Source organism: Rana temporaria, chromosome 8, assembly GCF_905171775.1.
Source record: "Rana temporaria chromosome 8, aRanTem1.1, whole genome shotgun sequence".
NCBI lineage: Eukaryota > Metazoa > Chordata > Amphibia > Anura > Ranidae > Rana > Rana temporaria.
In genome coordinates, this window is record NC_053496.1 from 10,830,778 (window position 1) to 10,856,774 (window position 25,997).

At 43.4% G+C, this 25,997-nt stretch overlaps 1 protein-coding gene across 1 annotated transcript in view; it reads right to left on the minus strand.

Annotated features, from left to right (window-relative positions):
* HPSE2 (heparanase 2 (inactive)) overlaps positions 1-25,997 on the minus strand; it is a 320,113-nt gene that overhangs the window by 266,958 nt on the left and 27,158 nt on the right. The window contains exon 2 of the mRNA XM_040361286.1: positions 20,876-21,030. Coding sequence (XP_040217220.1) covers positions 20,876-21,030 — 155 coding nt within the window. The remainder of the gene's footprint in view (positions 1-20,875; positions 21,031-25,997) is intronic.

The window sequence follows — 25,997 nt, forward strand, 5'->3', positions numbered from 1 at the left end:
TGTCATTAGTCCTTTAAGAAAAAATTTTTTTTTTTAGATGCCTTCAAAGTGTTGTTGCTAGGCAGAATAGTTAATCTTCCCTCTTCCTGCACCTAGGTGCTTAAGCTTCCTAACCTACACCGCACAGACTCCTGGGAATGTAGTGGGTGTAACTTTCCAGGAGTCTGTGCACTCCCCAGTCTCGAAGAGTCATGTGACTTGGACAGTACAGGTGCTGAAACCTGATCTGAAACCTATTACACTGCTTGTGCAGCACTGAGCATGTGCGAGATCTGCAAGGCTGAAATCCAGGAAGTCATACAGTCTGGCTTCATGATGCCCACACTTAAGATGGCTCCAGTCAATTTCTATTTTATAAAGTGTCTAAATGCTGTAACAACCTAACAAAACGGACCTTAGTTTACAGACTAACTTTACTAGAATACATTAAGCTTGTGTATTACAGGGGTATTTATATATAAAAAGTGAAATTGTGGCCGGAACTCCGCTTTAAAGCAGAGTTCCACCCATTTTTTTTTAATGCCTGTTTTAACCTCCCTGGTGGTATGATTCTTTCTGGTTTTAGGTGCTGAAAGCGGTACAATTATTTTGCATGGAAATGTGGCATTTTATACTGTACAAAAGAAGGTGCACACTAAAACAAAGGGGCCCAAAGTGCACTTCCCGGCGCCAAAGATATTGTTTTATCTGTTAATGAGGTTCCAAAAAAATGGAATATAGAAATAATCGTCCAATAAATAAATAAATCAATCAATAAATCAATATCACAATCTGATCAGTAGGATATGATAAAAAAAATGCAGCAGCTGTTTAAAATAAATGAAAAATTAATCTATCAAAAATTAAAAGATTGTATCAACACATATACCCAAAACTGGATCATAAAACGATAAAACAGCGCTAAAGATGGATGAAGTCCAAAATCACACGTGTAAATAAAAAATGAATAAATGATGAAAAGTCCCACAAATGGTTTCGTAGATCAAAGTTCAGACAGTGGTAAGTGCTTCTAGGGTTGAAATAGTAGTGAACCCTACACCAACTCCCAATCTTCACCGCAAAAGTGAGGTACTCTCCCCTCTGGGGTTCACACTCACCAGATACCAGAATAAGCTGAGCCTTGTAAACAATCCTCCTTATTAGACCTCCACCATCATTCCAGAAGCAGTAAGGGTTAGTTTCCATTTTTCCATTGGTGATGATATCAGTGCCTGAGCGTGAACTTGCACTGCTGCAGCCATCTTGGTAGTGGCAAATGCCCATCAATGGGCGTTTGCCACTACCAAGATGGCTGCAACAGTGCAAGTTCTCTGAGCTTGAGAGGCAGGAAGTGATGCGGTCTCTGTGTTTCCTGGCTAGAGCTTTTCCAGGATGGTGATCTGATCATGCTCAGGCACTGATATCATCACTAATGGAAAATTGGAAACTAACCCTCAGGCCCCGTACACACGACAGAGGAACTCGACGTGCTTGGCACGTCGAGTTCCTCGTCGAGTTTTGGGATGAAGCCGCCGAGGAGCTCGGCGGGCCGGCTTCTCCCATAGAAGAGCGAGGACAACGAGAAAATAGAGAACATGTTCTCTATTTTCTCGTCGAGTTCCTCGGCGGCTCCATCGAGCCAAAAGTGTACACACGACAGAGATTCTCGGCAGAATCCGGGTTTTGACCGAGTTTCTCGGCGAATTCTGCCGAGAAACTCTGTCGTGTGTACGAGGCCTTACTGCTTCTGGAATGATGGTGGAGGTCTAATAAGGAGGATTGTTTACAAGGCTCAGCTTATTCTGGTATCTGGTGAGTGTGAACCCCAGAGGGGAGAGTACCTCACTTTTGCGGTGAAGATTGGGAGTTGGTGTAGGGTTCACTACTATTTCAACCCTAGAAGCACTTACCACTGTGTGAACTTTGATCTACGAAAAATATTTGTGGGACTTTCCATCATTTATTCATTTTTTATTTACACGTGTGATTTTGGACTTCATCCATCTTTAGCGCTGTTTTATCATTTCATGATCCAGTTTTGGGTATATGTGTTGATACAATCTTTTAATTTTTGATAGATGAATTTTTCATTTACTTTAAACAGCTGCTGCATTTTTTATCATATCCTACTGATCAGATTGTGATATTGATTTATTGATTTATTTATTTATTGGACGATTATTTCTATATTTCTATATTTCATTTTTTGGAACCTCATTAACAGATAAAACAATATCTTTGGCGCCGGGAAGTGCACTTTGGGCCCCTTTGTTTTAGTGTGCACCTTCTTTTCTACAATATAAAATGCCAAATTTCCATGCAAAATAATTGTACCGCTTTCAGCACCTAAAACCAGAAAGAATCATACCGCCAGGGAGGTTAAAATATAGAAATAATCGTCCAATAAATAAATAAATAAATAAATGTATCAGTGCCTGAGTATGTCCCCTGGACCCCAGACTTGGACCCTAAACTTGGCACACATATAGCACCACTCTTCCCCTACAAAGTCGGGCACCCCTTCCATAGACTCCCATGTTAAACGGTCATTTCGCCGGTAACTTTGGGGACGCGGTACTGGCCGGCCGTAGGTCCCCTGGACCTGAAACTCGGCACACATGTTCTCCTCTACAAGTGTGCCTACGGCCGGGGGGCACTGATTTTTTAAAGCCAGGCACCCCTTCTATATACTCCCATGTTAAACATAAGTCTAGTCATTGACACATTGAGGCATGGACACAGTGAGGGATGGACACAGTGAGGGATGGACACAGTGAGGCATGGACACAGTGAGGCATGGACACAGTGAGGCATGGACACAGTGAGGCATGGACACAGTGAGGCATGGACACAGTGCGGCATAGGCACAGTGAGGCATGGGCACAGTGAGGCATGGGCACAGTGAGGCATGGACACAGTGAGGCATGGGCACCGTGAGGCATGGACACAGTGAGGGATGGACACAGTGAGGCATGGACACAGTGAGGCATGGACACAGTGAGGCATGGACACAGTGAGGCATGGGCACAGTGAGGCATGGACACAGTGAGGCATGGGCACAGTGAGGCATGCAGATTGACACCCTAGGCTTATACACGAGTCAATAAGTTTTTCCATTTTTTTGTGGTAGAATTAGGTGCCTCGGCTTATATTTGGGTCGGCTTATACTCGAGTATATACGGTAATTTATCGTTTGTAGTGAATTGTAGACAGATGAAGTATTATATACACCGCCAGGGTTCTAGTACTATTATTGTCCAACATTTCTGGAATGTAAAAGAAAGAAAAACAAGAAAAACACATCATTATAATCTAAATGACCCGGAAATGTTTGCAGCGATGTGATCTTCGCATATTATAAATAATGTAACCGACAATCCAGAGATTTCATTAAAATCCAAACAAGGAGGTGAGCAATGAGATGTCCCACCAAAAATCCAGTCTTCTAGGATGGTGTATCCCCAACATGTTCATGTTTCATCTCTGATCCCCCCTCTGACATTAAGGGAGACCCCCATAGCTGTGTGCATGTACATACATATCACCTATGTGTAGTAAATACAGAGTACAGGTCAGCCGCCTGTGCTGCTTCTCATCTCCTCCTCAGTGTACGCACTTTGGGCTCAATTCACAAAGCTCACACACCAGGACAAGGACAGCCATTATATAAATGACAGTTATTTTCAGTTCAGCCCAATAAGATTTCAAAATGTAAGTTACATGGTGGAAACAAAGATACCGTATTTATCGGCGTATACCGCGCACTATTTTGCCCTGAAAATCAGGGCAAAATCGTGGGTGCGCGGTATACGCCGATACCCGTTTTCCCGCCACGAGTTTGAATACTGTGCCGGCATATACCGAGCGCAGTACACTTGTGTATCTTCGGGCAGTCTCGGCACTTCTCGCGCTGAGGTCCTGAGCGTACAGGACGTCAGCGCGAGAGTTGCCGAGCCTGCCCGACGATACACGAGTGTACTGCGCTCGGTATATGTCGGCGCAGTATTCAAACCCGGCGCGGGAAACGAGCGGGGAGGACGCGAGGACGCCGCAGAAGGACGCCGGACCCGACGAAGAGGACCCCCGGAAGCCGCAGAAGGACCCGTACCCGACGAAGAGGACACCCGAAGCCGCAGACGGACGCCGGACCCGACGAGGCCGCCGATGGACGCCGCGCAAGACACCAAAACTGTAAGTACAAAAAAAAGTTTTTTCCACAGGATTCGGGGCAACATTAGGGGTGTGCGGTAAACGCAAGAGCACGTTATACCGCGATAAATACGGTACTTCTTGTGTTGAAACTTTGTGAATTGAGTCTCGTATTCTTTCCACTGTTGGAGAATAAAGAGGCTAATGATTTATTTTTGTTATTATTATTTTATTCTTCTTCTTCCTATTATCATATCAGACCCATTGGCATTTCTATCTGTCCACTAATGACAAGTAAGTCAGAGCAGATCCCAGCAGAACTACGTCTGCTCCCTGCAATCCTGACATAAGAAAGATGGACGGACACATCAAAGGCAGAGGAGCCCATCGTCCTCCGTCCAGAGATCCCAGACTTTCCTTAACAGAAACAATGTGCTGCTGGGATGTGAGGGGCCATTGTAATGAACCGCGGCTCTGCTCCGGGGACGTGCGCAATCTCAGCCTCCCATCACACTGAGTGGAGGTGATATGTCACAAATATTATATATCGATATCTATACACACACATATATATATATCTATATCTAGATATATATGTTTTTATTATCTACTCTATTATTATTATATATGATCTATTATTATACTCTGATATTTAAAAATTTTATATATATATATATATATATATATATATATATATATATATATATATATATATATATATATATATATATATATATATATATATATACTTTGTTATTACACTCTAATATTATATATAGTCTCTTATTATATTCCATTATATATATATATATATATATATATTCTGTTGTTATACTTTATTATTATATATAATTCTGTTACTATGACAAATATGGTGCCAACAATAAAATACAACGTGGTGAAACAAAATTTGAACAGTTTCCCCTTTAAGTGAATATACTACTTTCAATGTGCAAAACAAATACCAAAAGTAAAGCGCTACTGTACAACCTCCATACAGAATATTACATAGTGCATTATATATAAAAGCCCATGAAAATAATTTATTTCAAAGAATATATAGATCTCCACAGAATTTAGATTTAAAAATATAGTCATGAAATATTTCCAAAAATATATATAATAAACAATCTTCACATATATATATATATATATAACAGAATATATGGAATAATAGTGCTTTATAATAGAGTACATATAATATTAGAGTATGATAAAAAAAAATATATATATATATATATATATATATATATATATATATATATATATATATTCTATTATTCCACTCTAATATTATATATATTCTGCAAAAATCTATTATTATATATGATCTGTTGTAATGCTGTAATATTATATCTACATTATTATTATGTGCTAATATTTTATTATAAGCACTTTAATGTATAGCATTATATAACATATTATTATACATATTATTACATTCTAATATTATATACACTCTATTAATATATTCTAATATTATGTATGCTCTCCTACTATACTCTAATTTTATAGTCTAATATTATATATACTCTATGATTATACTCTATATTATTATTATTATTATTATTATAATTGTTAAAATATATATTATTATTATATTATTATTACATTATTATTAATGTTGGTATACACTTATATTATTACCATTATTAATAATGGTATTATATTCTTATATTTTCTTATATTATATGAACTCTATGACTATACTCATATTAGTATTATTATTGTTTAATTATTATTATTATTATTATTATTGTTTTATAATATATTGAATATACAAGGGTTCGTCAAAACATTTTTAGACTTTATATATATATATATATATATATATATATGTTACAAAGTTATTATTGTTAGTATGCCCTATTATTATTTTATTATGCTCTAACATTATACCCTATGATTATATATACTCTCCTATTATATATATATATATATATATATATATATATATACACATATATATATATATGTTATTAATGCCCTATTGTTATTATTATTATTATTATTTTATTATGCTCGAACATTATACCCTATGATTATATATACTCTCCTATTATTTATATATATATATATATATATATATATACATATATATATATATATACATATATATATATATATACATATATATATATATATATATATATATATATATATATATATATATATATATATATATATATATATATATATATATATATATATATGTTATTCATGCCCTATTATTATTATTTTATTATGCTCTAACATTATACCCTATGATTATATATACTCTCCTATTATATATATATAGATATATGTTATTAATGCCCTATTATTATTATTATTATTATTATTATTTTATTATGCTCTAACATTATACCCTATGATTATATATACTCTGCTATTACATAATTATATGATATATACTCTCTTATCATACTCTATTATTACTGTATTTATTGGCGTATAACACTCACTTTTTTACCCTGAAAATAGAGGGTAAGCTGTGCCTGCGTGTTATACATTTCCCTGAAACTTCCCTCTTAAAGTTGGGGTGCGTGTTATACGCCGATAAATACGGTATATGAACTTTCCTATATATAATATTACATTTATACTTTATTTAATCCTTTACTTAGGTTTCTTCTCTACAAATCTCACATGTAGTAATTCTATTAGGAGTATTATAAGAAAATTGTTTAATCTACAAGATTGTGTACATTGATAAAGTGTGATACAACATTACAATCTTTATACACAATATATAAATATAGAAGCTGATAAAACCAGCCAAGCATTCAGGAATAATTTACTTGAAAATATGTCTGTAGGTGAGAGATTGGAAGCTTCATAAATATCTTCTGAGATAAACTTTGATATTTAATCAATATAAAAAAAAATGTTGGTAATAAAACGAAAGCAGGCGTCATTCAAAGACTATAAGGCCCCGTACACACGACTGAGTTTCTCGGCAAAAACCAGCAAGAAACTTGCTGGGAGCATGGGCGTCCGCTGAATTTTTTTCAGAGGGGGGCGCTTCGGCAGCGGTGATACACAGTCGCATTTAACCCTTTCTTAAACCGATAACGCGGTCATCTGGCAGTGTGAAATAGCTCTTGAGATGATTCAGCTTCACTCCATGCCCATATAAATATAGCCTAGAAAATGTACAGACCTACCTTCAGCACAGACCCCTCCATTCAGCACAGATGGACCCCATTTTAGCACAGACCCCCCATTCTGCACAGACTCCTCCATTCAGCACAGATGAGCCCCCCCTTCAGCACAGACCCCCCCCATTCCGCACAGAGCCCCCTTCAGCACAGATGGACCCCCCTCCCCCATCCCATTCAGTACCCCAGATCAGCCATCAGCGCGGCACAGCAGGTTCCCTCCCCTGTGTACACATAAACACCGGAGGGGGGAGGCGGCTTCACTCTGCTCGCTGTGCCTGTGTGACATCCGGGCCAAGACCGCTCAGACAACCCACAGCCGCTAGAGTCTTTAACACTTTCTCGATTTTCCTGGGGGGGGTCAATTGCCCCCCCTTGCCCTATGGAGCGGATGCCCATGGCTGGGAGATATCGTTTTTCCGAGGAAACCGGTCGTGTGTACATTTTCGTCGAGGAAACTGTCGAGAAACTTGACGAGCCAAAAAGAGAGCAAGTTCTCTATTTCCTCGACGGGAATGGAGAAAATTGGCTTGTCGAGATCCTCGACAGCCTAACAAGGAACTCGACGAGGAAAACGATGTGTTTCGCCCGTCGAGTTCCTCGGTCGTGTGTACGAGGCTTCAGGCCTCGTACACATGATGGAGGAACTCGTCGGAAAAGTCACATCGTTTTCCTCAACGAGTTCCTTGTTAGGCTTGTCGAGAATCTTGACAAGATTTCTTTGCATACACACGGTCAAGAACAAATCTCCTTGGGCCAGATTCACGTAGAGTGGGCGCAAGTTTACGTAACCGGTTTACGTTACACCGCCGCAATTTTTCCGATTTAGTGCCCGATCCACAAAGCACTTACCTGGAAATTTGCGGCGGTGTATCGTAAACAGGTCCGGCGCAAGGCGGCCCAATTCAAATGGGGCGGGTACCATTTAAATTAGGCGCGCTCCCGCGCCGGATGTACTGCGCATGCTCCCGTTGCAAATTTCCCGACGTGCTTTGCGCGAAATTACGTCGCGACGTGAAAAAAAGACTTACGCCGGGAAAAAGAAAGAATAAAAAAAAAATTCAAAAGCGACGCGGGAAAGACGGGCATACTTCAACATGGTGGAGTAATTTTACACCATGTTAAAGGTGCCCTATCTTTGCGACGGAAATCTAACACATGCGACGACGTAACGACGGGAAAAATCTTCGTGGATCGCCGTAACTCCTAATTTGCATACCCGACGCTGGTTTACGCCGCGAACTCCCCCCAGCGGCGGCCGCGGTACTGCATCCTAAGATCGACAGTGTAAGTCAATTACACCTGTCGGATCTTCTGCCTATCTATGCGTAACTGATTCTATGAATCAGCCGCATAGTTAGAAACAGAGATACGACGGCGTATCAGGAGATACGCCGTCGTATCTCCTTTGTGAATCTGTCCCCTTGTTCTCAAACGCGGTGACGTACAACACGTATGACGGCACTATAAAGGGGAATTTTGATTCCACCGGCGCCACCCTTGGGGCTGCTTTTGCTAATCTCATGTTACTGCGTGTTAAGTAAAAGTTTGGTGAGAGACGATTCGCGCTTTTCTGTCTGTTACAGCGTGACGAATGTGCTATCTCCATTACAAACGCTACTTTTACCGAAGGTGCGCTCCCGTCTCATACTTTATTCTGAGCATGTGCGGGTTTCTAAGCATACTCACGAACGTGTTTCTCGTCGAAAACCAGCCCAACGAGGAAATTGAGACTCCCGTTGAGGAAAAAGAGAACTTGTTCTCTTTTTTCCTCGTCGAGTTCCTCGACAGTTTTCTCGATGAAAAACGTACACACGACCGTTTTCCTCGGCAAAAAAGCTCTGCCACCAAGTCTCTTGATGGATTGTGTCGAGGAAAACGGTCGTGTGTACGAGGCCTGAGAGTTCATTTAACCCCTCAAGACCCTGAAATGTTTCTCTGTAAACCCCTTCAGGTCCCAGAGAGTATTATTTTCGTGATGGCGACGCCTCAGATCCGCACATTGTACCTCTTAGCGTTTGTGGCCTAATGTAACACATTATTCATGTTTTTGTCAGGACACATAAAACTTTATTTGGTAGAAAATTTGGCGACATATATTTTTATTTGTTTGGGTTTTTATTTGAAAAAAAACTGTAAAAAATTTCAAATAAAAAAAGGCGTTTTACTGTCTGTTTTTTGCCCAAAAACACAACGGGCCAGATTCACAGAAAAAGTACGCCGGAGTATCTGCTGATACTCTGGCGTACTTTCAAATTTGCCGCGTCGTATCTTTATTTGTAATTCACAAACAAAGATACAACGGCTTTTGGCTAAGATCCGACAGGCGTACGGCTTCGTACGCCTTCGGATCTGAGGATGCAATACTTCGGCGCCCGCTGGGTGGAGATCGCGTCGTTTTCCGCGTTAGGTATGCTAATTAGCTGTTTACGGAGATCCACGAAGGTACGCGCGTTCGTCGCATTCTCTTACGCCGTCGCTAGTCGGCTTTTCGCGTCGCAAAGTTACGGCTGCTATTTAGGTGGTGGAACAATAGACAGCCCATGTTAAAGTATGGCCGTCGTTCCCGCGTCGAATTTTAAATTTTTTTTTTTTTGTGTAAGACGTCCGGGAATACGAAAGGACGTAACGCACGTCGCCGTTCAAAAAACACGTCGGGGGCGCCGTAATTTTGCGCAAAGCACGGCGGGAAATTTCCTAACGGAACATGCGCAGAACGTTCGGCCCGGAAACGCGCCTAATTTAAATGGTACACGCCCCATTTGAATTAGGCAGGCTTGCGCCAGACGGCTTTACGCTATGCCGCCGCAAGTTTACACGCAAGTGCTTTGTGAATCAAGCACTTACGACGAAAACTTGCGGCGGAGTAATGTAAAGGGTATACGTTACGCCGCCGCAATTGTTCGTGAATCTGGCCCAACGTTTGTGTCATATTGCGCCCCCTCCTCCTATATTTACCCCAAAACATATTCAGCAAATTCTGCTGATGGAGATGACATCACATTAGTACCAGTAATGTAGCGAAATGGTAAAGCGCACAGTGAAGAATTTTTTTATTTATTTTTTACTTTAGAATACTGCAATAAATCAAGGAAACGGCTGGTGTAGTAAAAAGGTATCACAGTAAAAACAGTGCTGAGCTCAAACACAACAATAAATAAAATCAATAAAAACTAGGTTTGAGCGCAGCACTGTTTTTACAATTTTACCGGGAAGGTTTGCTTTATTGACCTTTTAGTACTAGCTCCTGTTTTCTTAATTTTTTTTTACGCTAAGCGCTGACTTTACACTTTACTTTTTCATCAGTAAAAGGGTATTACATTCTAAATCCATAGAATAACAATAAACTAGAAAAGAGGACTTTTAAGGGTTTAAACCCCCCCCCCCCCCCAAAAAAAATTAACCGCTTAAGGACCTCTTCACGCCGATATATGTCGGCAGAATGGCACGGCTGGGCACAAGTGCGTACATGTACGTCGCCTTTAAGAGCCCAGACGTGGGTCGTGAGCGTGCTGCCGGCAGTGCATTTGTATGGCACTTTTCGCTGTAAAAATGACAATGGCCCCAAAATAGTGTCAAAAGTGTCCGATGTGTCCGCCATAATGTCGCAGTCACGATAAAAATCGCCGCCATAACTAGTAAAAAAATAAAAATATTAATAAAAATGCCATAAAACTATCCCCTATTTTGTAAGCGATATAACTTTTGCGCAAACCAATCAATAAACGCTTATTTTTTAACAAAAATACGTATCGGCCTAAACTGAGGAAAACATTATTTTTTGATATATTTTTGGGGGATATTTATTGTAGCAAAAAGTTAAAAATATAGCTTTTTTTTTTATTGTCGCTCTATTTTTGTTTATAGCGCAAAAAATAAAAACCGCAGAGGTGACCAAATGCCACCAAAATTTGTGGGGAAAAAAGGACGCCAATTTTGTTTGGGAGCCACGTCGCACGACCGCGCAATTGTCAGTTAAAGCGACGCAGTGCCGAATCGCAAAAAGGGGCCCAGTCCTTTAGCTGCATATGTGTCCAGGGCTGAAGTGGTTAAAAAAAAAAAAATTATAACTCCAATTTTTTTTTTTTTACATCTAATAAAAAATAAATAAATGATGTTCCCAAATGTAATATTATTCAGTGAGCTCATTCTGAGAGTTTCAATGGTAACTTTGCCTTTTATTCTTATTACCGTACATATACAGCGTCACAGTTACAGCATTTATTTGGGCTCATTGCATACCCCGCTGTATTCCACATACTTTTTTTTTTATTATTGTATTTGTAATGATAAATGATAATGATAAACTGGACAAATAGAGAGGGGGAATTCCCCTAACGGGGGGTGTAACGATCAGGGGTTAACGCTGTTAAGATATTCCATTCCACCAACCCAAGACAGCTTCCGACACTCCACAATCCAGCAGACAGGACCCATTGGATTTCCCCCAGAAACGAGACGCAGCTCTGTCTCTGGTTCGAAAACGAATGGCACTTTCATGGTAAACTTAGGCTCTTTTTATACAGTTGAAAGCATGCTGCAGTAACCAAAGGGACAATGACACACTCCACCCACAACATCACACAATGGGTGCTAACAAGTCCCCCTCAATCCACATCTCAGACAGACTTTCTGGCACCGAATCTACATGAGTTAATTACTATAGCTGACATGGCAGACGTAATGACTCTGGCTCTTTTCACCTTCTATTCAATACACATTACTTTAGTAAACATAAGTCAGACGTCTGACCTTTAGAGGGTGCTAAGTCACATCACATATTATCATCAATAGAACTTTCACACAATACAGTGTCAATTAGCGTAGCACAATGAAATATCTTAGGTGCCAGACTTAATTAACACAATAGACAATAGAAGATACGATGGAATTTGGCTAAGATCCGACAGGCGTACGGCTTCGTACGGCTTCGGATCTTAGGATGCAATACTTCGGCGGCCGCTGGGTGGAGATCACGTCGTTTTCCGCGTCAGGTATGCTAATTAGCTGTTTATGGCGATCCACGAAGGTACGCGTGTTCGTCGCATTCTCTTACGTTGTCGCTAGTCGGCTTTTCACGTCGCAAAGTTACGGCTGCTATTTAGGTGGTGTAACAATAGACAGCCCATGTTAAAGTATGGCCGTCGTTCCCGCGTCGAATTTCAATTTTTTTTTTTTGCGTAAGTCGTCCGGAAAAGACGAAAGTACGTTACACACGTCCCCGTTCAAAACATTACGTCGGGGCGACGTCATTTCGCGCAAAGCACGGCGGGAAATTTCAAAACGGAGCGTGCGCAGTACGTTCGGCGCGGGAAGGCGCCTAATTTAAATGGTCCCCGCCCCATTTGAATTAGGCGGGCTTGCGCCGGACGGCTTTACGCTACGCCGCCGCAAGTTTACACGCAAGTTTACATGCAAGTGCTTTGTGAATCAAGCACTTACGACGAAAACTTGCGGCGGAGTTACGTAAAGGACATCCGTTACGCCGCTGCAATTCTTTATGAATCTGGCCCTGTGTCTTTTTCAGAACTGACACATGCACCGCTGTAGTCAGCGGCTGCACGCAGGGGGAATATCTCCTAAACCGTACAGGATTAGGAGATATTCTTTTTACCTACAGGTAAGCCTTATTATAGGCTTACCTGGAGGTCAAAGTAAAAAAAATAGGTATACAACTGCTTTAAAAGAGAAGTAAAATAATAAAAAAATTATATATATATATATATATATATATATATATATATATATATATATATATATATATATATATATATACAATATCTCACAAAAGTGAGTACACCCCTCACATTTTTGTAAATATTTTCTTGTATCTTTTCATGTGACAACACTGAAGAAATGACACTTTGTATCTACAATGTTGTGTAGTGAGTGTACAGCTTGTATAACAGTGTACATTTGTTGTCCCCTCAAAATAACTCAACACACATCCATTAATGTCTAAACCGCTGGCAACAAAAGTGAGTACACCCCTAAGTGAAAATGTCCAAATTGGACCCAATTGACTCATGTGACTCATTAGTGTTACAAGGTCTCAGGTGTGAATGGGGAGCAGGTGTGGTAAATTTGGTGTTATCGCTCTCACTCTCTCATACTGGTCACTGGAAGTACAACATGGCACCTCATGGCAAAGAACTCTCTGAGGATCTGAAAAAAAAGAATTGTTGCTCTACATAAAGATGGCCTAGGCTATAAGAAGATTGCCAAGACCCTGAAACTGAGCTGCAGTACGGTGGCCAAGACCATACAGCGGTATAACAGGACGGGTTCCACTCAAGACAGGCCTCGCCATGGTCGACCAAAGAAGTTGAGGTCACGTGATCAGCGTCATATCCAGAGGTTGTCTTTGGGAAATAGATGTATGAGTGCTGCCGGCATTGCTGCAGAGGTTGAAGGGGTGGGGGGGTCAACCTGTCAGTGCTCAGACCATACGCCGCACACTGCATCAAATTGGTCTGCATGGCTGTCGTCCCAGAAGGAAGCCTCTTCTAAAGATGATGCATAAGAAAGACCGCAAACTATTTACTGAAGACAAGCAGACATGGATTACTGGAACCAAGTCCTGTGGTCTGATGAGACCAAGCAAGACAAACTTATTTGGGTCAGATGGTAACAAGCATGTGTGGCGGCAACCAGATTTGTCCTGGTCCTCCTGCCAGTATCACCCCTTTTTACAGAATACATTACAAAGTATCGTTTTGTGGTGTTAAACAATTTGTATGGAATTTCTTAAAGATAAGAAAAAAAAAGCAATCTATGTGATTTAAGATCCGCTGGCGCAAGTTTGAGAGGCAAGTGGGTAATTCACAACACACTTACCTCCAAACTTGCGGCGGCGGATCGTAAAACCCCCCGGCGGAATTCAAATTCCGCGGCTAGGGGGAGTGTACCATTTAAATCAGGCGCGTTCCCGCGCCGATTTAAATGAGCATGTGCCGTCCGCGAAATTTCCCGGCGTGCATTGCTCTCACTGACGTCACTAGGACGTCAGTGGTTTCGGCGTGAGCGTAACTTGCGACGCACGGGTTTCTGAATCGGCGTACGCAAACGACGTAAAAAAAAATCAAAATCGACACGGGAACGACGGCTAAACTTAACATTGGCTGCGCCTCATAGAAGCAGGGGTAAGTATACGCCGGGAAAACCGCTACAGAAACGTCGTAACAACACTGCGTCGGGTCCGCGTACGTTCGTGAATTGGCGTATCTCGCTGATTTACATATTTCTCAGCGTAAATCAGCGAGAACGCCCCCCGCGCCATTTTTAAATTGCAGGTAAGATCCGACGATGTAACACAGTTACACCTGTCGGATCTTAGGCATATCTATGCGTAACTGATTCTATGAATCAGGCGCATAGATACGACCGGCCTAAGTCAGAGATACGACGGAGTATCTGGAGATACACCGTCGTATCTCTCTCTGAATCTAGCCCAATAGATCTACTTCAGTACCACCAGATCCCTGCAGCAACAATAGACCCCCACCAGTAACAACAGATCCACTTTAGCTCCACTAGACCCCTCCAGTAGCAATAGACCCCCCATCAACAACAGATCAATTCCAGCATCAATAGATCCTTCAGCGGCCAGCGACACCAGATCCTGTCCAATACAGCAGATCCCCTGCAACATAAGAGCCCTTGAGCAACAATAGCCCCCCCCCCCCAGCAAAACTAACCCTCCTAATCACAACAGAACCCCCCCCCCAGCAATAATGGACCCCCAAAAACACTACACTCCCCCAGCAGCCAGTATTAATAGACCCTCCAGCATACCCTAGCACCCCGTGCCAGTACAAACATTCAGTGATGGAGATGCTTTCCTCGGCATTCCCACTGAATAGAAGACTTGATTGGTTCTGAAAACATTAATGAATGAGTTCCCATTTAAATGTTAATGATGCCACAGAAACATTTATCCATCAACTTGATGGAACAATTGATCTTCTGCAGTTTCAACGTTTTCTGGGATCTGTGGACGGATCATCTGTGGCTGAAGTTCCACCTTAAAGGAACCTGCCCCAGCGGCGGTTCGTCCATAGAGGGCGCTGGAGCGCCGCCCCCTCTGGCTCTCGCACAGCCACTGAAATACATAGATTTATGCATTGCATGAATCTACTGTATGTATTTTCGTCGCTGTCGCCCACTATTCAGATGGCCGGATGCTGAGCGCCGGCCATCTGAATAACGGCAGCTGGTTGGCTGTGTGAAAGTGCCTATCAGAGCCAGCGGCCTTAGGCTGTAGTCGGCTTCCTGAATGCTTATCCTCGGGACGTACCGGCGGTGCGTTCCTTGGATAAGACTGACAGGCGTCTCAGCCAATCAGGTTCACCGGTTCTGGTTATCGGTAACCTGATTGGCTGAAGCGTCATCGAGGGACGGTAGAAGCACGGCCGAACCCAGAAAGGTAAGTGCCAGGCGAGGGGGGGGGGGGGGAGGGGGCATTTTACAGGTCACAGTGGCAGCATTTAACTGGACACAGTGGCGACAATTGCGGGGGCAGAGTGGCTACAATTGCTGGGCACAGTGGTAACAATTGATGGCACATACAGGTCACAGTGGCAGCATTTTACTGGGCACAGTGGCGACAATTGCGCGCCACAGTGGCTACAATTGCTGGGCACAGTGGTAACAATTGATGAGCACAGTGGTAACAATTGATGGCACATACAGGTCACAGTGGCAGCATTTTACTGGGCACAGTGGCGACAATTGCAGGGCACAGTGGCGACAATTGTGGGGAACAGTGGCTACAATTGATGGGCACAGTGGTAACAATTGATGGCACAGTGATAACAATTGATGGCACAGTGGTGACAATTGATGGCATGGCATAGTGGTGACAATTGATGGCACAGTGGCTGTGTTTGATGGCATGGCACAGTGACTGCGTTTGATGGCATGACAAAGTGGTGACAATTGTAGGCACAGTGGCTGCGTTTGATGGCATGGCACAGTGGTGACAATTGATGGCACAGTGACTGCATTTGATGGCATGGCACAGTGGCTGCGTTTGATGGCATGGCACAGTGGTGACAATTGATGGCACAGTGACTGCATTTGATGGCATGGCACAGTGGCTGCGTTTGATGGCATGGCACAGTGGTGACAATTGATGGCACAGTGGTTGCGTTTGATGGCATGGAACAGTGGCTGCGTTTGATGGCATGGCACAGTGGTGACAATTGATGGCACAGTGGCTGCATTTGATGGGCACAGTGAGGCTGCAATTGTTTTTTTTTTTTTTTTTTCGTTTGCGCCCACCCAAAAATTTTGAGCACCAGCCACCACTGTCCTGCCCTCCATGTGAGCTACTTGTTCTAGTGAAGGATAATTCTGTATTTGAGGGGCAGGAAATCACCCCATTACACCTTTTTTGATTTACGGAAGACTAAATCTGCAGCACATGTGCCCTCCCCTGCTCGCTCTCCCAGACACAGTTGGCGGAGTTCTGTTCCACATTTAGGTGATGAAAACCTCGGAGTTCTATGAACGTAATCTGAGGAAAGGTTCATTGTCAGAGGCGGCTACTTCCCTGAATGTGAAGAGACCGACATGGAAAGATCTCTGTGTACAAAGAAGAATCCAATCCAAGGACTAGGGATGAGCCGAACACCCCCCCCCCCCCCCCAGTGTTCGCAGCAGAACATGCGAACAGGCAAATAATGTGTGCGAACACCGGTAAAGTCTATGGGACACGAACGTAAAAAATCAAAAGTGTTTGTTTTAAAGGCTTATATGCAAGTTATTGCCATAAAGTGTTTGGGGGCCCGGGTCCTGCCCCAGGGGACATGTATCAATGCAAAAAAAAGTTTTAAAAACTACCTTTTTTCAGGAGCAGTGACTTTAATAATGTTTAAAGTGAAACAATAAAAGTGAAATATTCCTTTAAATATGGTGCCTGGGGGTCCCCTTAGTCTGCCTGTAGAGTAGCGCATCTTTCCCTATGTTCATAACAGTACCACAGCACAATTACATTTCTAGAGGAAATGTTTTTATTTAAAACTGCTTGCGGCTTTAATGTATTGTCGGATCTCTGCAATATACATACAATATACATACACAATATTCATAAAAATCATTGAAAAAAACTGCGTGGTTTCCCCACCAAAATCCATACCAGACCCTTATCCAAGCAGGCCGCAGGAAAAGGGGGGACTAGAGAGCACCCATCCCCTCCTGAACCCTACCAGGCCACATGCCCTCCACAATGGGAGGGTGCTTTGGGGTCCCCCCCCCCAAAACACCTTGATGGGGACAAGGGCCTCATCCCCACAATCCTTGCCCGGTGGTTGTGGGGGGGGGGGTTATCAGAATCTGAAAGCCACCCTTAACAAGGGGGCCCCCAGATCCCGCCTCCCCCTATGTAAATGGATATCGGGTACATTGTACCCCTACACCCAAAAAAATTTAAAAACGTTTTTGACAATTCCTTTATTAAAAAAAAAGTACCCTGCAATGTAACTCCATCTTCAATCACAGCGCTGATGACCGAATTTTTTTTTAATTGAACAACTCTGCCTCGATGGGGGGCATCCCAGCGACTGCAGCCTTTTCGCAATGACAGCTGTTATATAGCCGAGGGCGGGATACCCGGTGACGTAACCGGGTGACCCCGCCCCTTTTGACATCATGTGACCTGACTTGTTACCTGATACCCAATCACATGGGGGGCTGGGATCTGGGGGCCATCTTGTTAAAGGGGGCTTCCAGATTTAGATAAGCCCCCCACCTGCAGACCCCCACAACCACCGGGCAAGGGTTGTGGGGAAGAGGCCCTTGTCCCCATCAATTTTTCCAGGTTGCGTGCTCGGATAAGGGCCTGGTATGAATGTTAGGGAGACTCCCACCCCATTTTTTGTTTTATTTTGGACGCGGGGTTCCCCTTAATATCCATACCAGACCTGAAGGGCCTGGTATGGATTTTAGGGGGGCCATACGCCATTTTTTTTATTTTGGTGTGGGGTTCTCCTTAATATTCATACCAGACCTGAAGGGCCTGGTAATGGACTGGGAGGGGGAATTCACACTGTTTTTTTCACAGATTTGTATCTGTATTACCGGGATCCGACAATTACAGCCGCTAACAGTTTCAATGAAATTTCTTCCTTTAAAAATGTAATTTTGCTTTTCTTATTTTGCTATGTAAGCAGCCCCTGAGCCATAATTGGCCAAAGGCACCCTGCCTTTGGCCAATCATGGGTCTCACAGCAGAGCACGCTGCGATTGGACAAAGCATGCAGGTCAGGTGCATGCTTTGGCCAATCAGCTGCCGTAAATGCACTGCGATCTCACAGTGCATTGACGGTCTCGCAGTTCATTATGGAGCTTTCCGCGGGTGCTCCAATTTCCCACAAACTATTCCACATCTTGATCTAGAGCAGTGGTTCTCAACCTGGGGGTCGGGACCCCCTTGGGGGTCGAATGAGGATTTGCCAGGGGTCACCAAATCCTGGTCTGTTCCTGAAGCCTGCATCACTCTCCCAGCCTTTTTGCTATCCCTGGAGCCTGTAGCCACCCAGCTGGGCTGTTCCTGGAACCCGCAGCTGCCCACTCAGCCTCTTCGCAGGCGCCCATTCAGTTCACGGCATGTCTGGGGGCAAAGACTAGGGGTCAGCTGACTGGTAAGGCATGTGAAGTGGGAGGGGCTGGAGGAGACCCTATCTCCTGATTTCAGCATAGGTGTCACTGCTATGAGACACCACAAAGTCGGAAACACAGTGAAGCCGGAGGCACAGTAAGTGACAGTACCTGTGATTATAGTTGCCATTAAAAGGACTCGGGGAGTGCTAAATATCTGTGGGTTAGGGGCGCAAATTACTTATCTTGCCTTGCCTAACAACCCACGCTATGAAAATTATTTTACTGTTAGGGGTCCCCACAACTTGGGAAATTTCATCAAGGGGTCACGGCACTAGAAGGTTGAGAACCACTGATCTAGAGGAAGATGAATTATAATCAGACGGTTGAAAAGAAAGAGGAAACTCCTCTTCAAATTCATTTGTGTTTTTAAATGGGGGTCACCAGGTTCAATCAGCAGCCATCTGTATATAGGAAGGAAATACTCTATTGTAGATATATATATATACACTATGGGCCAGATTCTCAAAAAAGATACAACGGTGTATCTCAAGATACACCGTCGTATCTCTGTTTTGGCCCCGGGTATCTATGCGTCTGATTCCTAGAATCATTTACGCATAGATACGGCGTAGATCCGACAGGTGTAAGTCACTTACACCGTCGGATCTTAGATGTAATTCTACGCTGGCCGCTAGGTGGCGTTTACGTTGATTTCTCATTTGACTATGCAAATGAGCCTGATACGCCGATTCCCGAACGATTTTGCGCCGCCTTGTCGCCGTTTACGTCGTTTCCGTAAGCGTAAGGTTACCCCTGCTATATGAGGGGTAACCTTACGTAAGTCCGCCGTATGCCATGTTAAGTATGGCGTCGTCTTTTTCCGTCGCTTACGTCGTTTTACTAAGTCGTTCGCAAATAGGACTTTACGTCAATGACGCTCACGTCAGCTTCATTGACGTTTTCCGTCGTGATCTGGAGCATGCGCACTGGGCTATTTTTACGGCGCGGGGGCGCCCTTAATTTAAATACAAGCCGCCCCCTTTGAATTACGCGGCCATACGCCGGGCCATTTACACTACGCCGTCGCAAATTACGGAGCAAATGCTTGGAGAATACGGCACTTGCTCCAGTAAGTTGTGGCGGAGTAGTGTAAATGGCTTACACTACACCGCCGCAAATTCTATGTGAATCTGCCCCTATATCTGTACATACAGTACTGTGCAAAGGTTTAAGGCAGGTGTGAAGAAATGCTGCACCAAAGTTTGCACTTTTCAGTTTTAGTAAATTAACCCCATCATGCTTCCTTCCCTTCCACATCGGGAGATGTCCAGCAGTTCCATTAGCACAGAACTGGCGAAAACCAGTAGGGCCCAGGTAAACCCACCTACTGTCCAGAGACGTTTGGCCAGAAGTGGTATTCATGGAAGAATTGCGGCCAAAAAAACCATACCTCCGACATGGAAACAAATCTAAGTAACTCACCTATGCAGAAAAATATAGGAACTGGGGTGCAGATGCTCTGGACTGATGAGTCAACATGTGAAATATTTGGCTGTAGTAGGAGGCAGTTTGTCGGCAGAAAGGTACAATTATGAGTGTCTGCAGCCAACTGTGAAGCATGGTGGAGGTTCCTTGCAAGTTTGGGGCTGCAATTGTGTCCTCAATGCTAAGAAATACAAGCAGATACTTCTCCATCATGCCATATCATCAGGGAGGCATGTGCTCTATTTCTACCAAAATGTGTACACACAGCCTCCTTTTTGGCCATACCATCCCTAACTTATTACTACCATTCTCCATCCGATCCCCATGGCTGGAATTACTAAGGAAATCCATTCTTGAGCAATCAAAATTTTCTAGGAAAAACTAGAAAGAGTTGTCCAGCAGGAGTGTAATCTAATGATTTAGGAAGGAGCAGATGCTTCTCGGTGCCAATTGTTCATCTCTACTTTAGAAAGCAGTCAGTAAAGGGAGACAGTCCTTACCATCCTCGTAGTTTTTTAGATAGTCATCAGGTCCAGGTCCTCTGTTTTTTGCCGGGTTCTTGACATTCTGGAATTGTAAGAAATCTGTTCTTGGGCCACCAAACCTCAGGTAAGCTGGAGCCAGACCTCGCGCTAGAGTCACAAGCCTTTTGGAACTGGAGAAATAGAAAGAAATGTTTATTAGAAAGGTTCAATAACGCTAGATAGAAAAATGTATGTAATGGGAAAGATCTCTCCTCCCATTTCTCTTCTTCTCAATCTCTCCTTCCCGGTCTCTCCTCCCTGATCTTTCCTTCTTGATCTCTCTTTCCTGATGTCTTCTCCATGATCTCTCCTTCCTGATCTCTCCTCCCTGATCTCTCCTTCCTGATCTCTTCTTCCTGATCTCTTCTCCCTGATCTCTCCTTCCTGATCTCTCCTTCCTGATCTCTTCTTCTCAATCTCTCCTTCCCAATCTCTCCTCCCTGATCTCTACTCCCTGATCTCTCCTCCCTGATCTCTCCTTCCTGATCTCTTCTCCCTGATCTCTCCTCCCTGATCTCTCCTTCCTGATCTCTTCTTCCTGATCTCTTCTCCCTGATCTCTCCTTCCTGATCTCTTCTTCCTGATCTCTTCTCCCTGATCTCTCCCTCCTGATCTCTCCTTCCTGATCTCTTTTCCCTGATCTCTCCTTCCTGATCTCTCCTTCCTGATCTCTTCTCCCTGATCTCTCCTTCTTGATCTCTCCTCATCGATCTCTCCTCTCCGATCTCTCCTCCTCAATCTCTCCTCCCCATTTCTCCTCCCCAATCTTTCCTCTTTGATATCTCCTCCCCGATCTCTCCTCCTTGATCTCTCCTCCCCGATCATTCCTCCTTGATCTCTCCTCCCCGATCTCTACTCCTTGATCTCTCCTCCTCAATCTCTCATCCCCATTTCTCCTCCCCAATCTTTCCTCCTTGATCTCTCCTCCCCGATATCTCCTCCTTGATCTCTCCTCCTTGATCTTTCCTCCCCAATCTATCATGCCTGATCTCTCTTCCTCGATCTCTCCTCCCCAACTGTTCCTCCCTGATCTCTCCTCCCGATCTTTCCTCCCCAATCTCTCCTCATTGATCTCTCCTTCCAGATCTCTCCTCTCCGATCTCTCCTTTTGAATCTCTCCTCCCCTATATCTCCTACCTGATTTCTTCTTCTCAATCTCTCCTTCCCGATCTCTCCTGCCGTATATCTCCTCCCTGATATCTTCTCCCAGTCTCTCCTCCTCGATCTCCCCTCCCCAATCTCTCCTCTCCGATCTCTCCTCCTCGATCTCTCCTCTCTGATCTTTCTTTATTGATCTTTCCTCCTGATCTCTCCTCCTCAATCTCTCCTCTCGAAATCACCTCTCCTCGATCTTTGTTCCTTGATCTCTCCTCCCTAATCTCTCCTTCCTGGTCTTTCTTTCTTGATACCTTCCCCAAATCTCTCCTCCCCGATCTCTAATCCCCAGTCTCTCTTCCTCTATCTCTACTCCCCAATCTCACCTCCCCAATCTCTCCTCCTAGATCTTTCCTCTCCAAACTCTCCTCTCTTAACCCCCCTCCTTGTTCTCCTCCCCCCAATCTCTCCTCTTTGATCTCTCCTCCCCAATCTCTCCTCTGCACTGTCCTGTCATGTCTCTTCCTCTCCGTCAGAATTCTCCTGGGGTTCAGCCATTGGCTCCATACTGTTACTTATCACTAAGGTATACATTCCCTTCCTTTGGCCTCCAGTTCCAAGATATGCTTATTAATTCCAGGTCTACCTATCCACCTTTGACTTCTCCCTCAATCATGGCAACCATTGCTCATGGTTCATTTCTCCATGGATGTCTGCACTAAAACTTCCCTTGACTCATCCTTGGCTCTTCTCCATTTCTCACACCCAGATCATCGATAACTGCTGATAATTCTACATCAAAGACAAAATCCGCAGCTTCCTAACTCAAAAGACTGCTACATTTCTAGTCTCTGACCTCAAAGTTTCTCATTTCAACAACTGCAACTTCTTTGCTGCTATCTGGTTGTACAATAATGTAGCGCTACCCCACAGGAGCTGCTTGGTATGTTGGGTTCTTTGGTCTCAACTCTAGGAACAACCTTATCCCTACTGACACACCAGGTTGAGTGAAGAAGAACAAAAACTTATAAGAGCACAAATATAAATATCTTGCATACAACTAAGCTGTAGCACCAGGGAATAAGCACCAGAATGATCAACTGGAAGTAAAGTGAGTATATTGTCACAGATTAAAGTGAGACTAAAGGCTGAAGCACCTGCTGGACACAGAGAGCCGACTTGGGAGCGGGCACGCACAAGTGCTTTCATAGCAAGCGGCTTGCTATAGGAGCACATGGCAGGGGGGGCAGGCAGAGCACCGACAGGGGACCCAAAAAGAGAAGGGTCGGGGCTGCTCTATGCAAAACCATTACAGAGTAGGTAAGTATGACATGTTTGTTATTTTTTTTCCTTTACAAACTTTAAGGTAAATGACAACGCATACAGGTGGAAGAATCAGTTCACTCACAGTAATCTAACCAATGTAATTACTAGGTTATAGCAGTTTAATATAGACTATTGTACCAGTAAAGCAAAGTTAACCCAACAATAAACAGTATCAGTAGCAAACAGTATAAGCAACAACGAATAATTATATGGTAGCTTCTCTGCAACAGTACCACTTCAGATTGCACTCTATATAACTGTACATCTATTTATGTCCCCAGAAAGGTAACTCTAGTTGTGAGTGATTAAAGGGGTTGTAAAGGTACAATTTTAAGCAAAGTCCCTAAAGCAGACAGTTCGTAGGCAGCTCTAAACCCTAAGCCGGCTAATGGTGGGGTCCAGTATTTAAGGTGGTGCATGTGAGTACAGTCCCTTCAACCTTTGCGTGCAGTGATAGAAGCCACTAAGCGGATGGACAGTGTCTCTATAATCTCAGTTTCTGCTAGCAGCCGTAAATCAATAGCAGCAGTGGCCTTTCACCAGGCCTGACGATAAAGCAGACCTCAATGCAGTTCCTCAGGTGTCAGCAACCATAGCAGCACTGCACCTGGAGAACTTTGGTCCCAGCACACAGGTCCTTATATTCTAGCAGGCAATTTAGAACATTGGAAAACACTCTCTGGTCTCCTTGTATCCTTTTGGGAGTCTATATTTGGGGGAAGTCCATCACTCCCAGGGGCGGACTGACAACTCATGGGGCCCCCGGGCAATGGAAGATTATGGGGCCCCTGGGATTACAGATGGCCACCACGCCAGGAGGCAGTGCAGAGGCGGGGAAGCTAAAATCTCAGGATTTTCACATCAAAAGCATGTCAGTTTCAGACCTATCAGGGACAGATGTAAAAAAAACACAGATTTTTACATACTGTCCCTGGTTTTATTGAGCCTGGCAACCCTGGTGGGCCCCCTAGTGGCATGGGGCCCTCGGGCAGTGCCCGAGAGCCCCAATGGTCAGTCCGCCCCTGATCACTCCATTTACTCTTATGCAATGTTCAGTGTGGCCTGCATCACAGTCTCTCAAATCCTTCATTTCCACCAGCTCCCTCTGCTGGATGGATGCTGAATGGCAAAGAAAGCCAGCATAAAAGTCTTGTATAGGCACACAAAGCATCTGTAGCACAGTGCCTTTATAGTTGCCTCCTCCTGCTAACTATGCACCTGGCTACACTAACATACTCTCATCTTCAATTAATCTATTACAAATGCTCCTCCAAGCACACACTGGCTTCATTCTATTCCATTTATAGCACTGTGCTTTAACTACAAAACCATTCACAACCAATGTGCTCCATGTACCTTTGACCCTGCCAGCAAATATTCCGCCATCAATGTTCCTCTACTGACCTCCTCAATCGCACCATCATCCCATGCTAGTCTATAATATTTGTCCTAGAAGCTCCCGTTGTTAGCAATTCTCTTCTCCACCTCCACCTTCTCCCTGTGTACAGCCACCCGATTACTTTTACAGTGCTGCAGAGACCTCCATCCCACCCCAAGTCGCCCGCTGCCATTCCCGGGCTTCCTTGTTCCACAATGGGGGCCCAGGACCATGATAAGCGGTTGAGCCCGTTGTCCACAGAGTTGATGGAGCAACATCTGTTGAATGCAGCTGGAAGTGATGTGGATTTTGTCACTTCCAAATACGGAAAGATTTCTTCACAGTAAGAGCTGTGAAAATGTGGAACAGACTCCCTCCAGAGGTGGTTCTGGCCAGCTCAGTAGATTGCTTTAAGAAAGGTCTGGACACTTTCCTAAATGTACAGAATATAACTGAGTACTAAGATTTGTAGGTAAAGTTGATCCAGGGACAAAATAAAATAAAAAAGGGCATACTGTACATGGTGGAAGTATAAAGAATATGATCTTATATACATGTTATTTGGGTGAACCTCCGCTTTAAGTAGATCACAATCGCATGTAACACTGATGACCTCCACACGAATCTCCACCAGGGAAAGCGTTATAGGGATGGTTGCCTCATTCAATATACCATTGCAAGATGTGCCATATAAAAAAAAGAGGAATACTCGCATAGCATAAAATCCTAGGTGCATTTATTTAGTCACATAAAAGTGCGCACTCAATGGGGACGTGGTCACGGGATACGGGCGGCGTCCTAATCCACCGCTTATAAACAGTACTAAGAGTCATAACCTTGCTGTGAGTCCAGGAAGGCCGCACTAGCACCATTTTTATTAATGGAACACAGAAGGGAAGAAAATTTTTAACTAATGAAGATATAAAAACAGGCGAGCTGGGACACCCACCATACCGTAGTAATCCTAACAAGGCACTATGCCATCCACTTTATTAAAATTAGGTATTACTCGGCTGAAATGCATAACAAAAAATAAATAAATATTAAAAATATTATTCAGAGGGATCTGATAGTTAACGCACATCAACAACTCTCAAAGCCTGAATATCAAGATGTGATTCAAATAAACTGATTATACCAAAATAATCACATTAAAATTAAAAAGGGCCATCCGCCATTGCTGTTGCAGCGACGGAACTGAACAAAAAGGGACCCCTACAAACATTAATACCAAGACAAGCTTGCAATGTATTAATTAGACAAAGGCAATGATAGTATATCGCCATATAGTTAATAGTA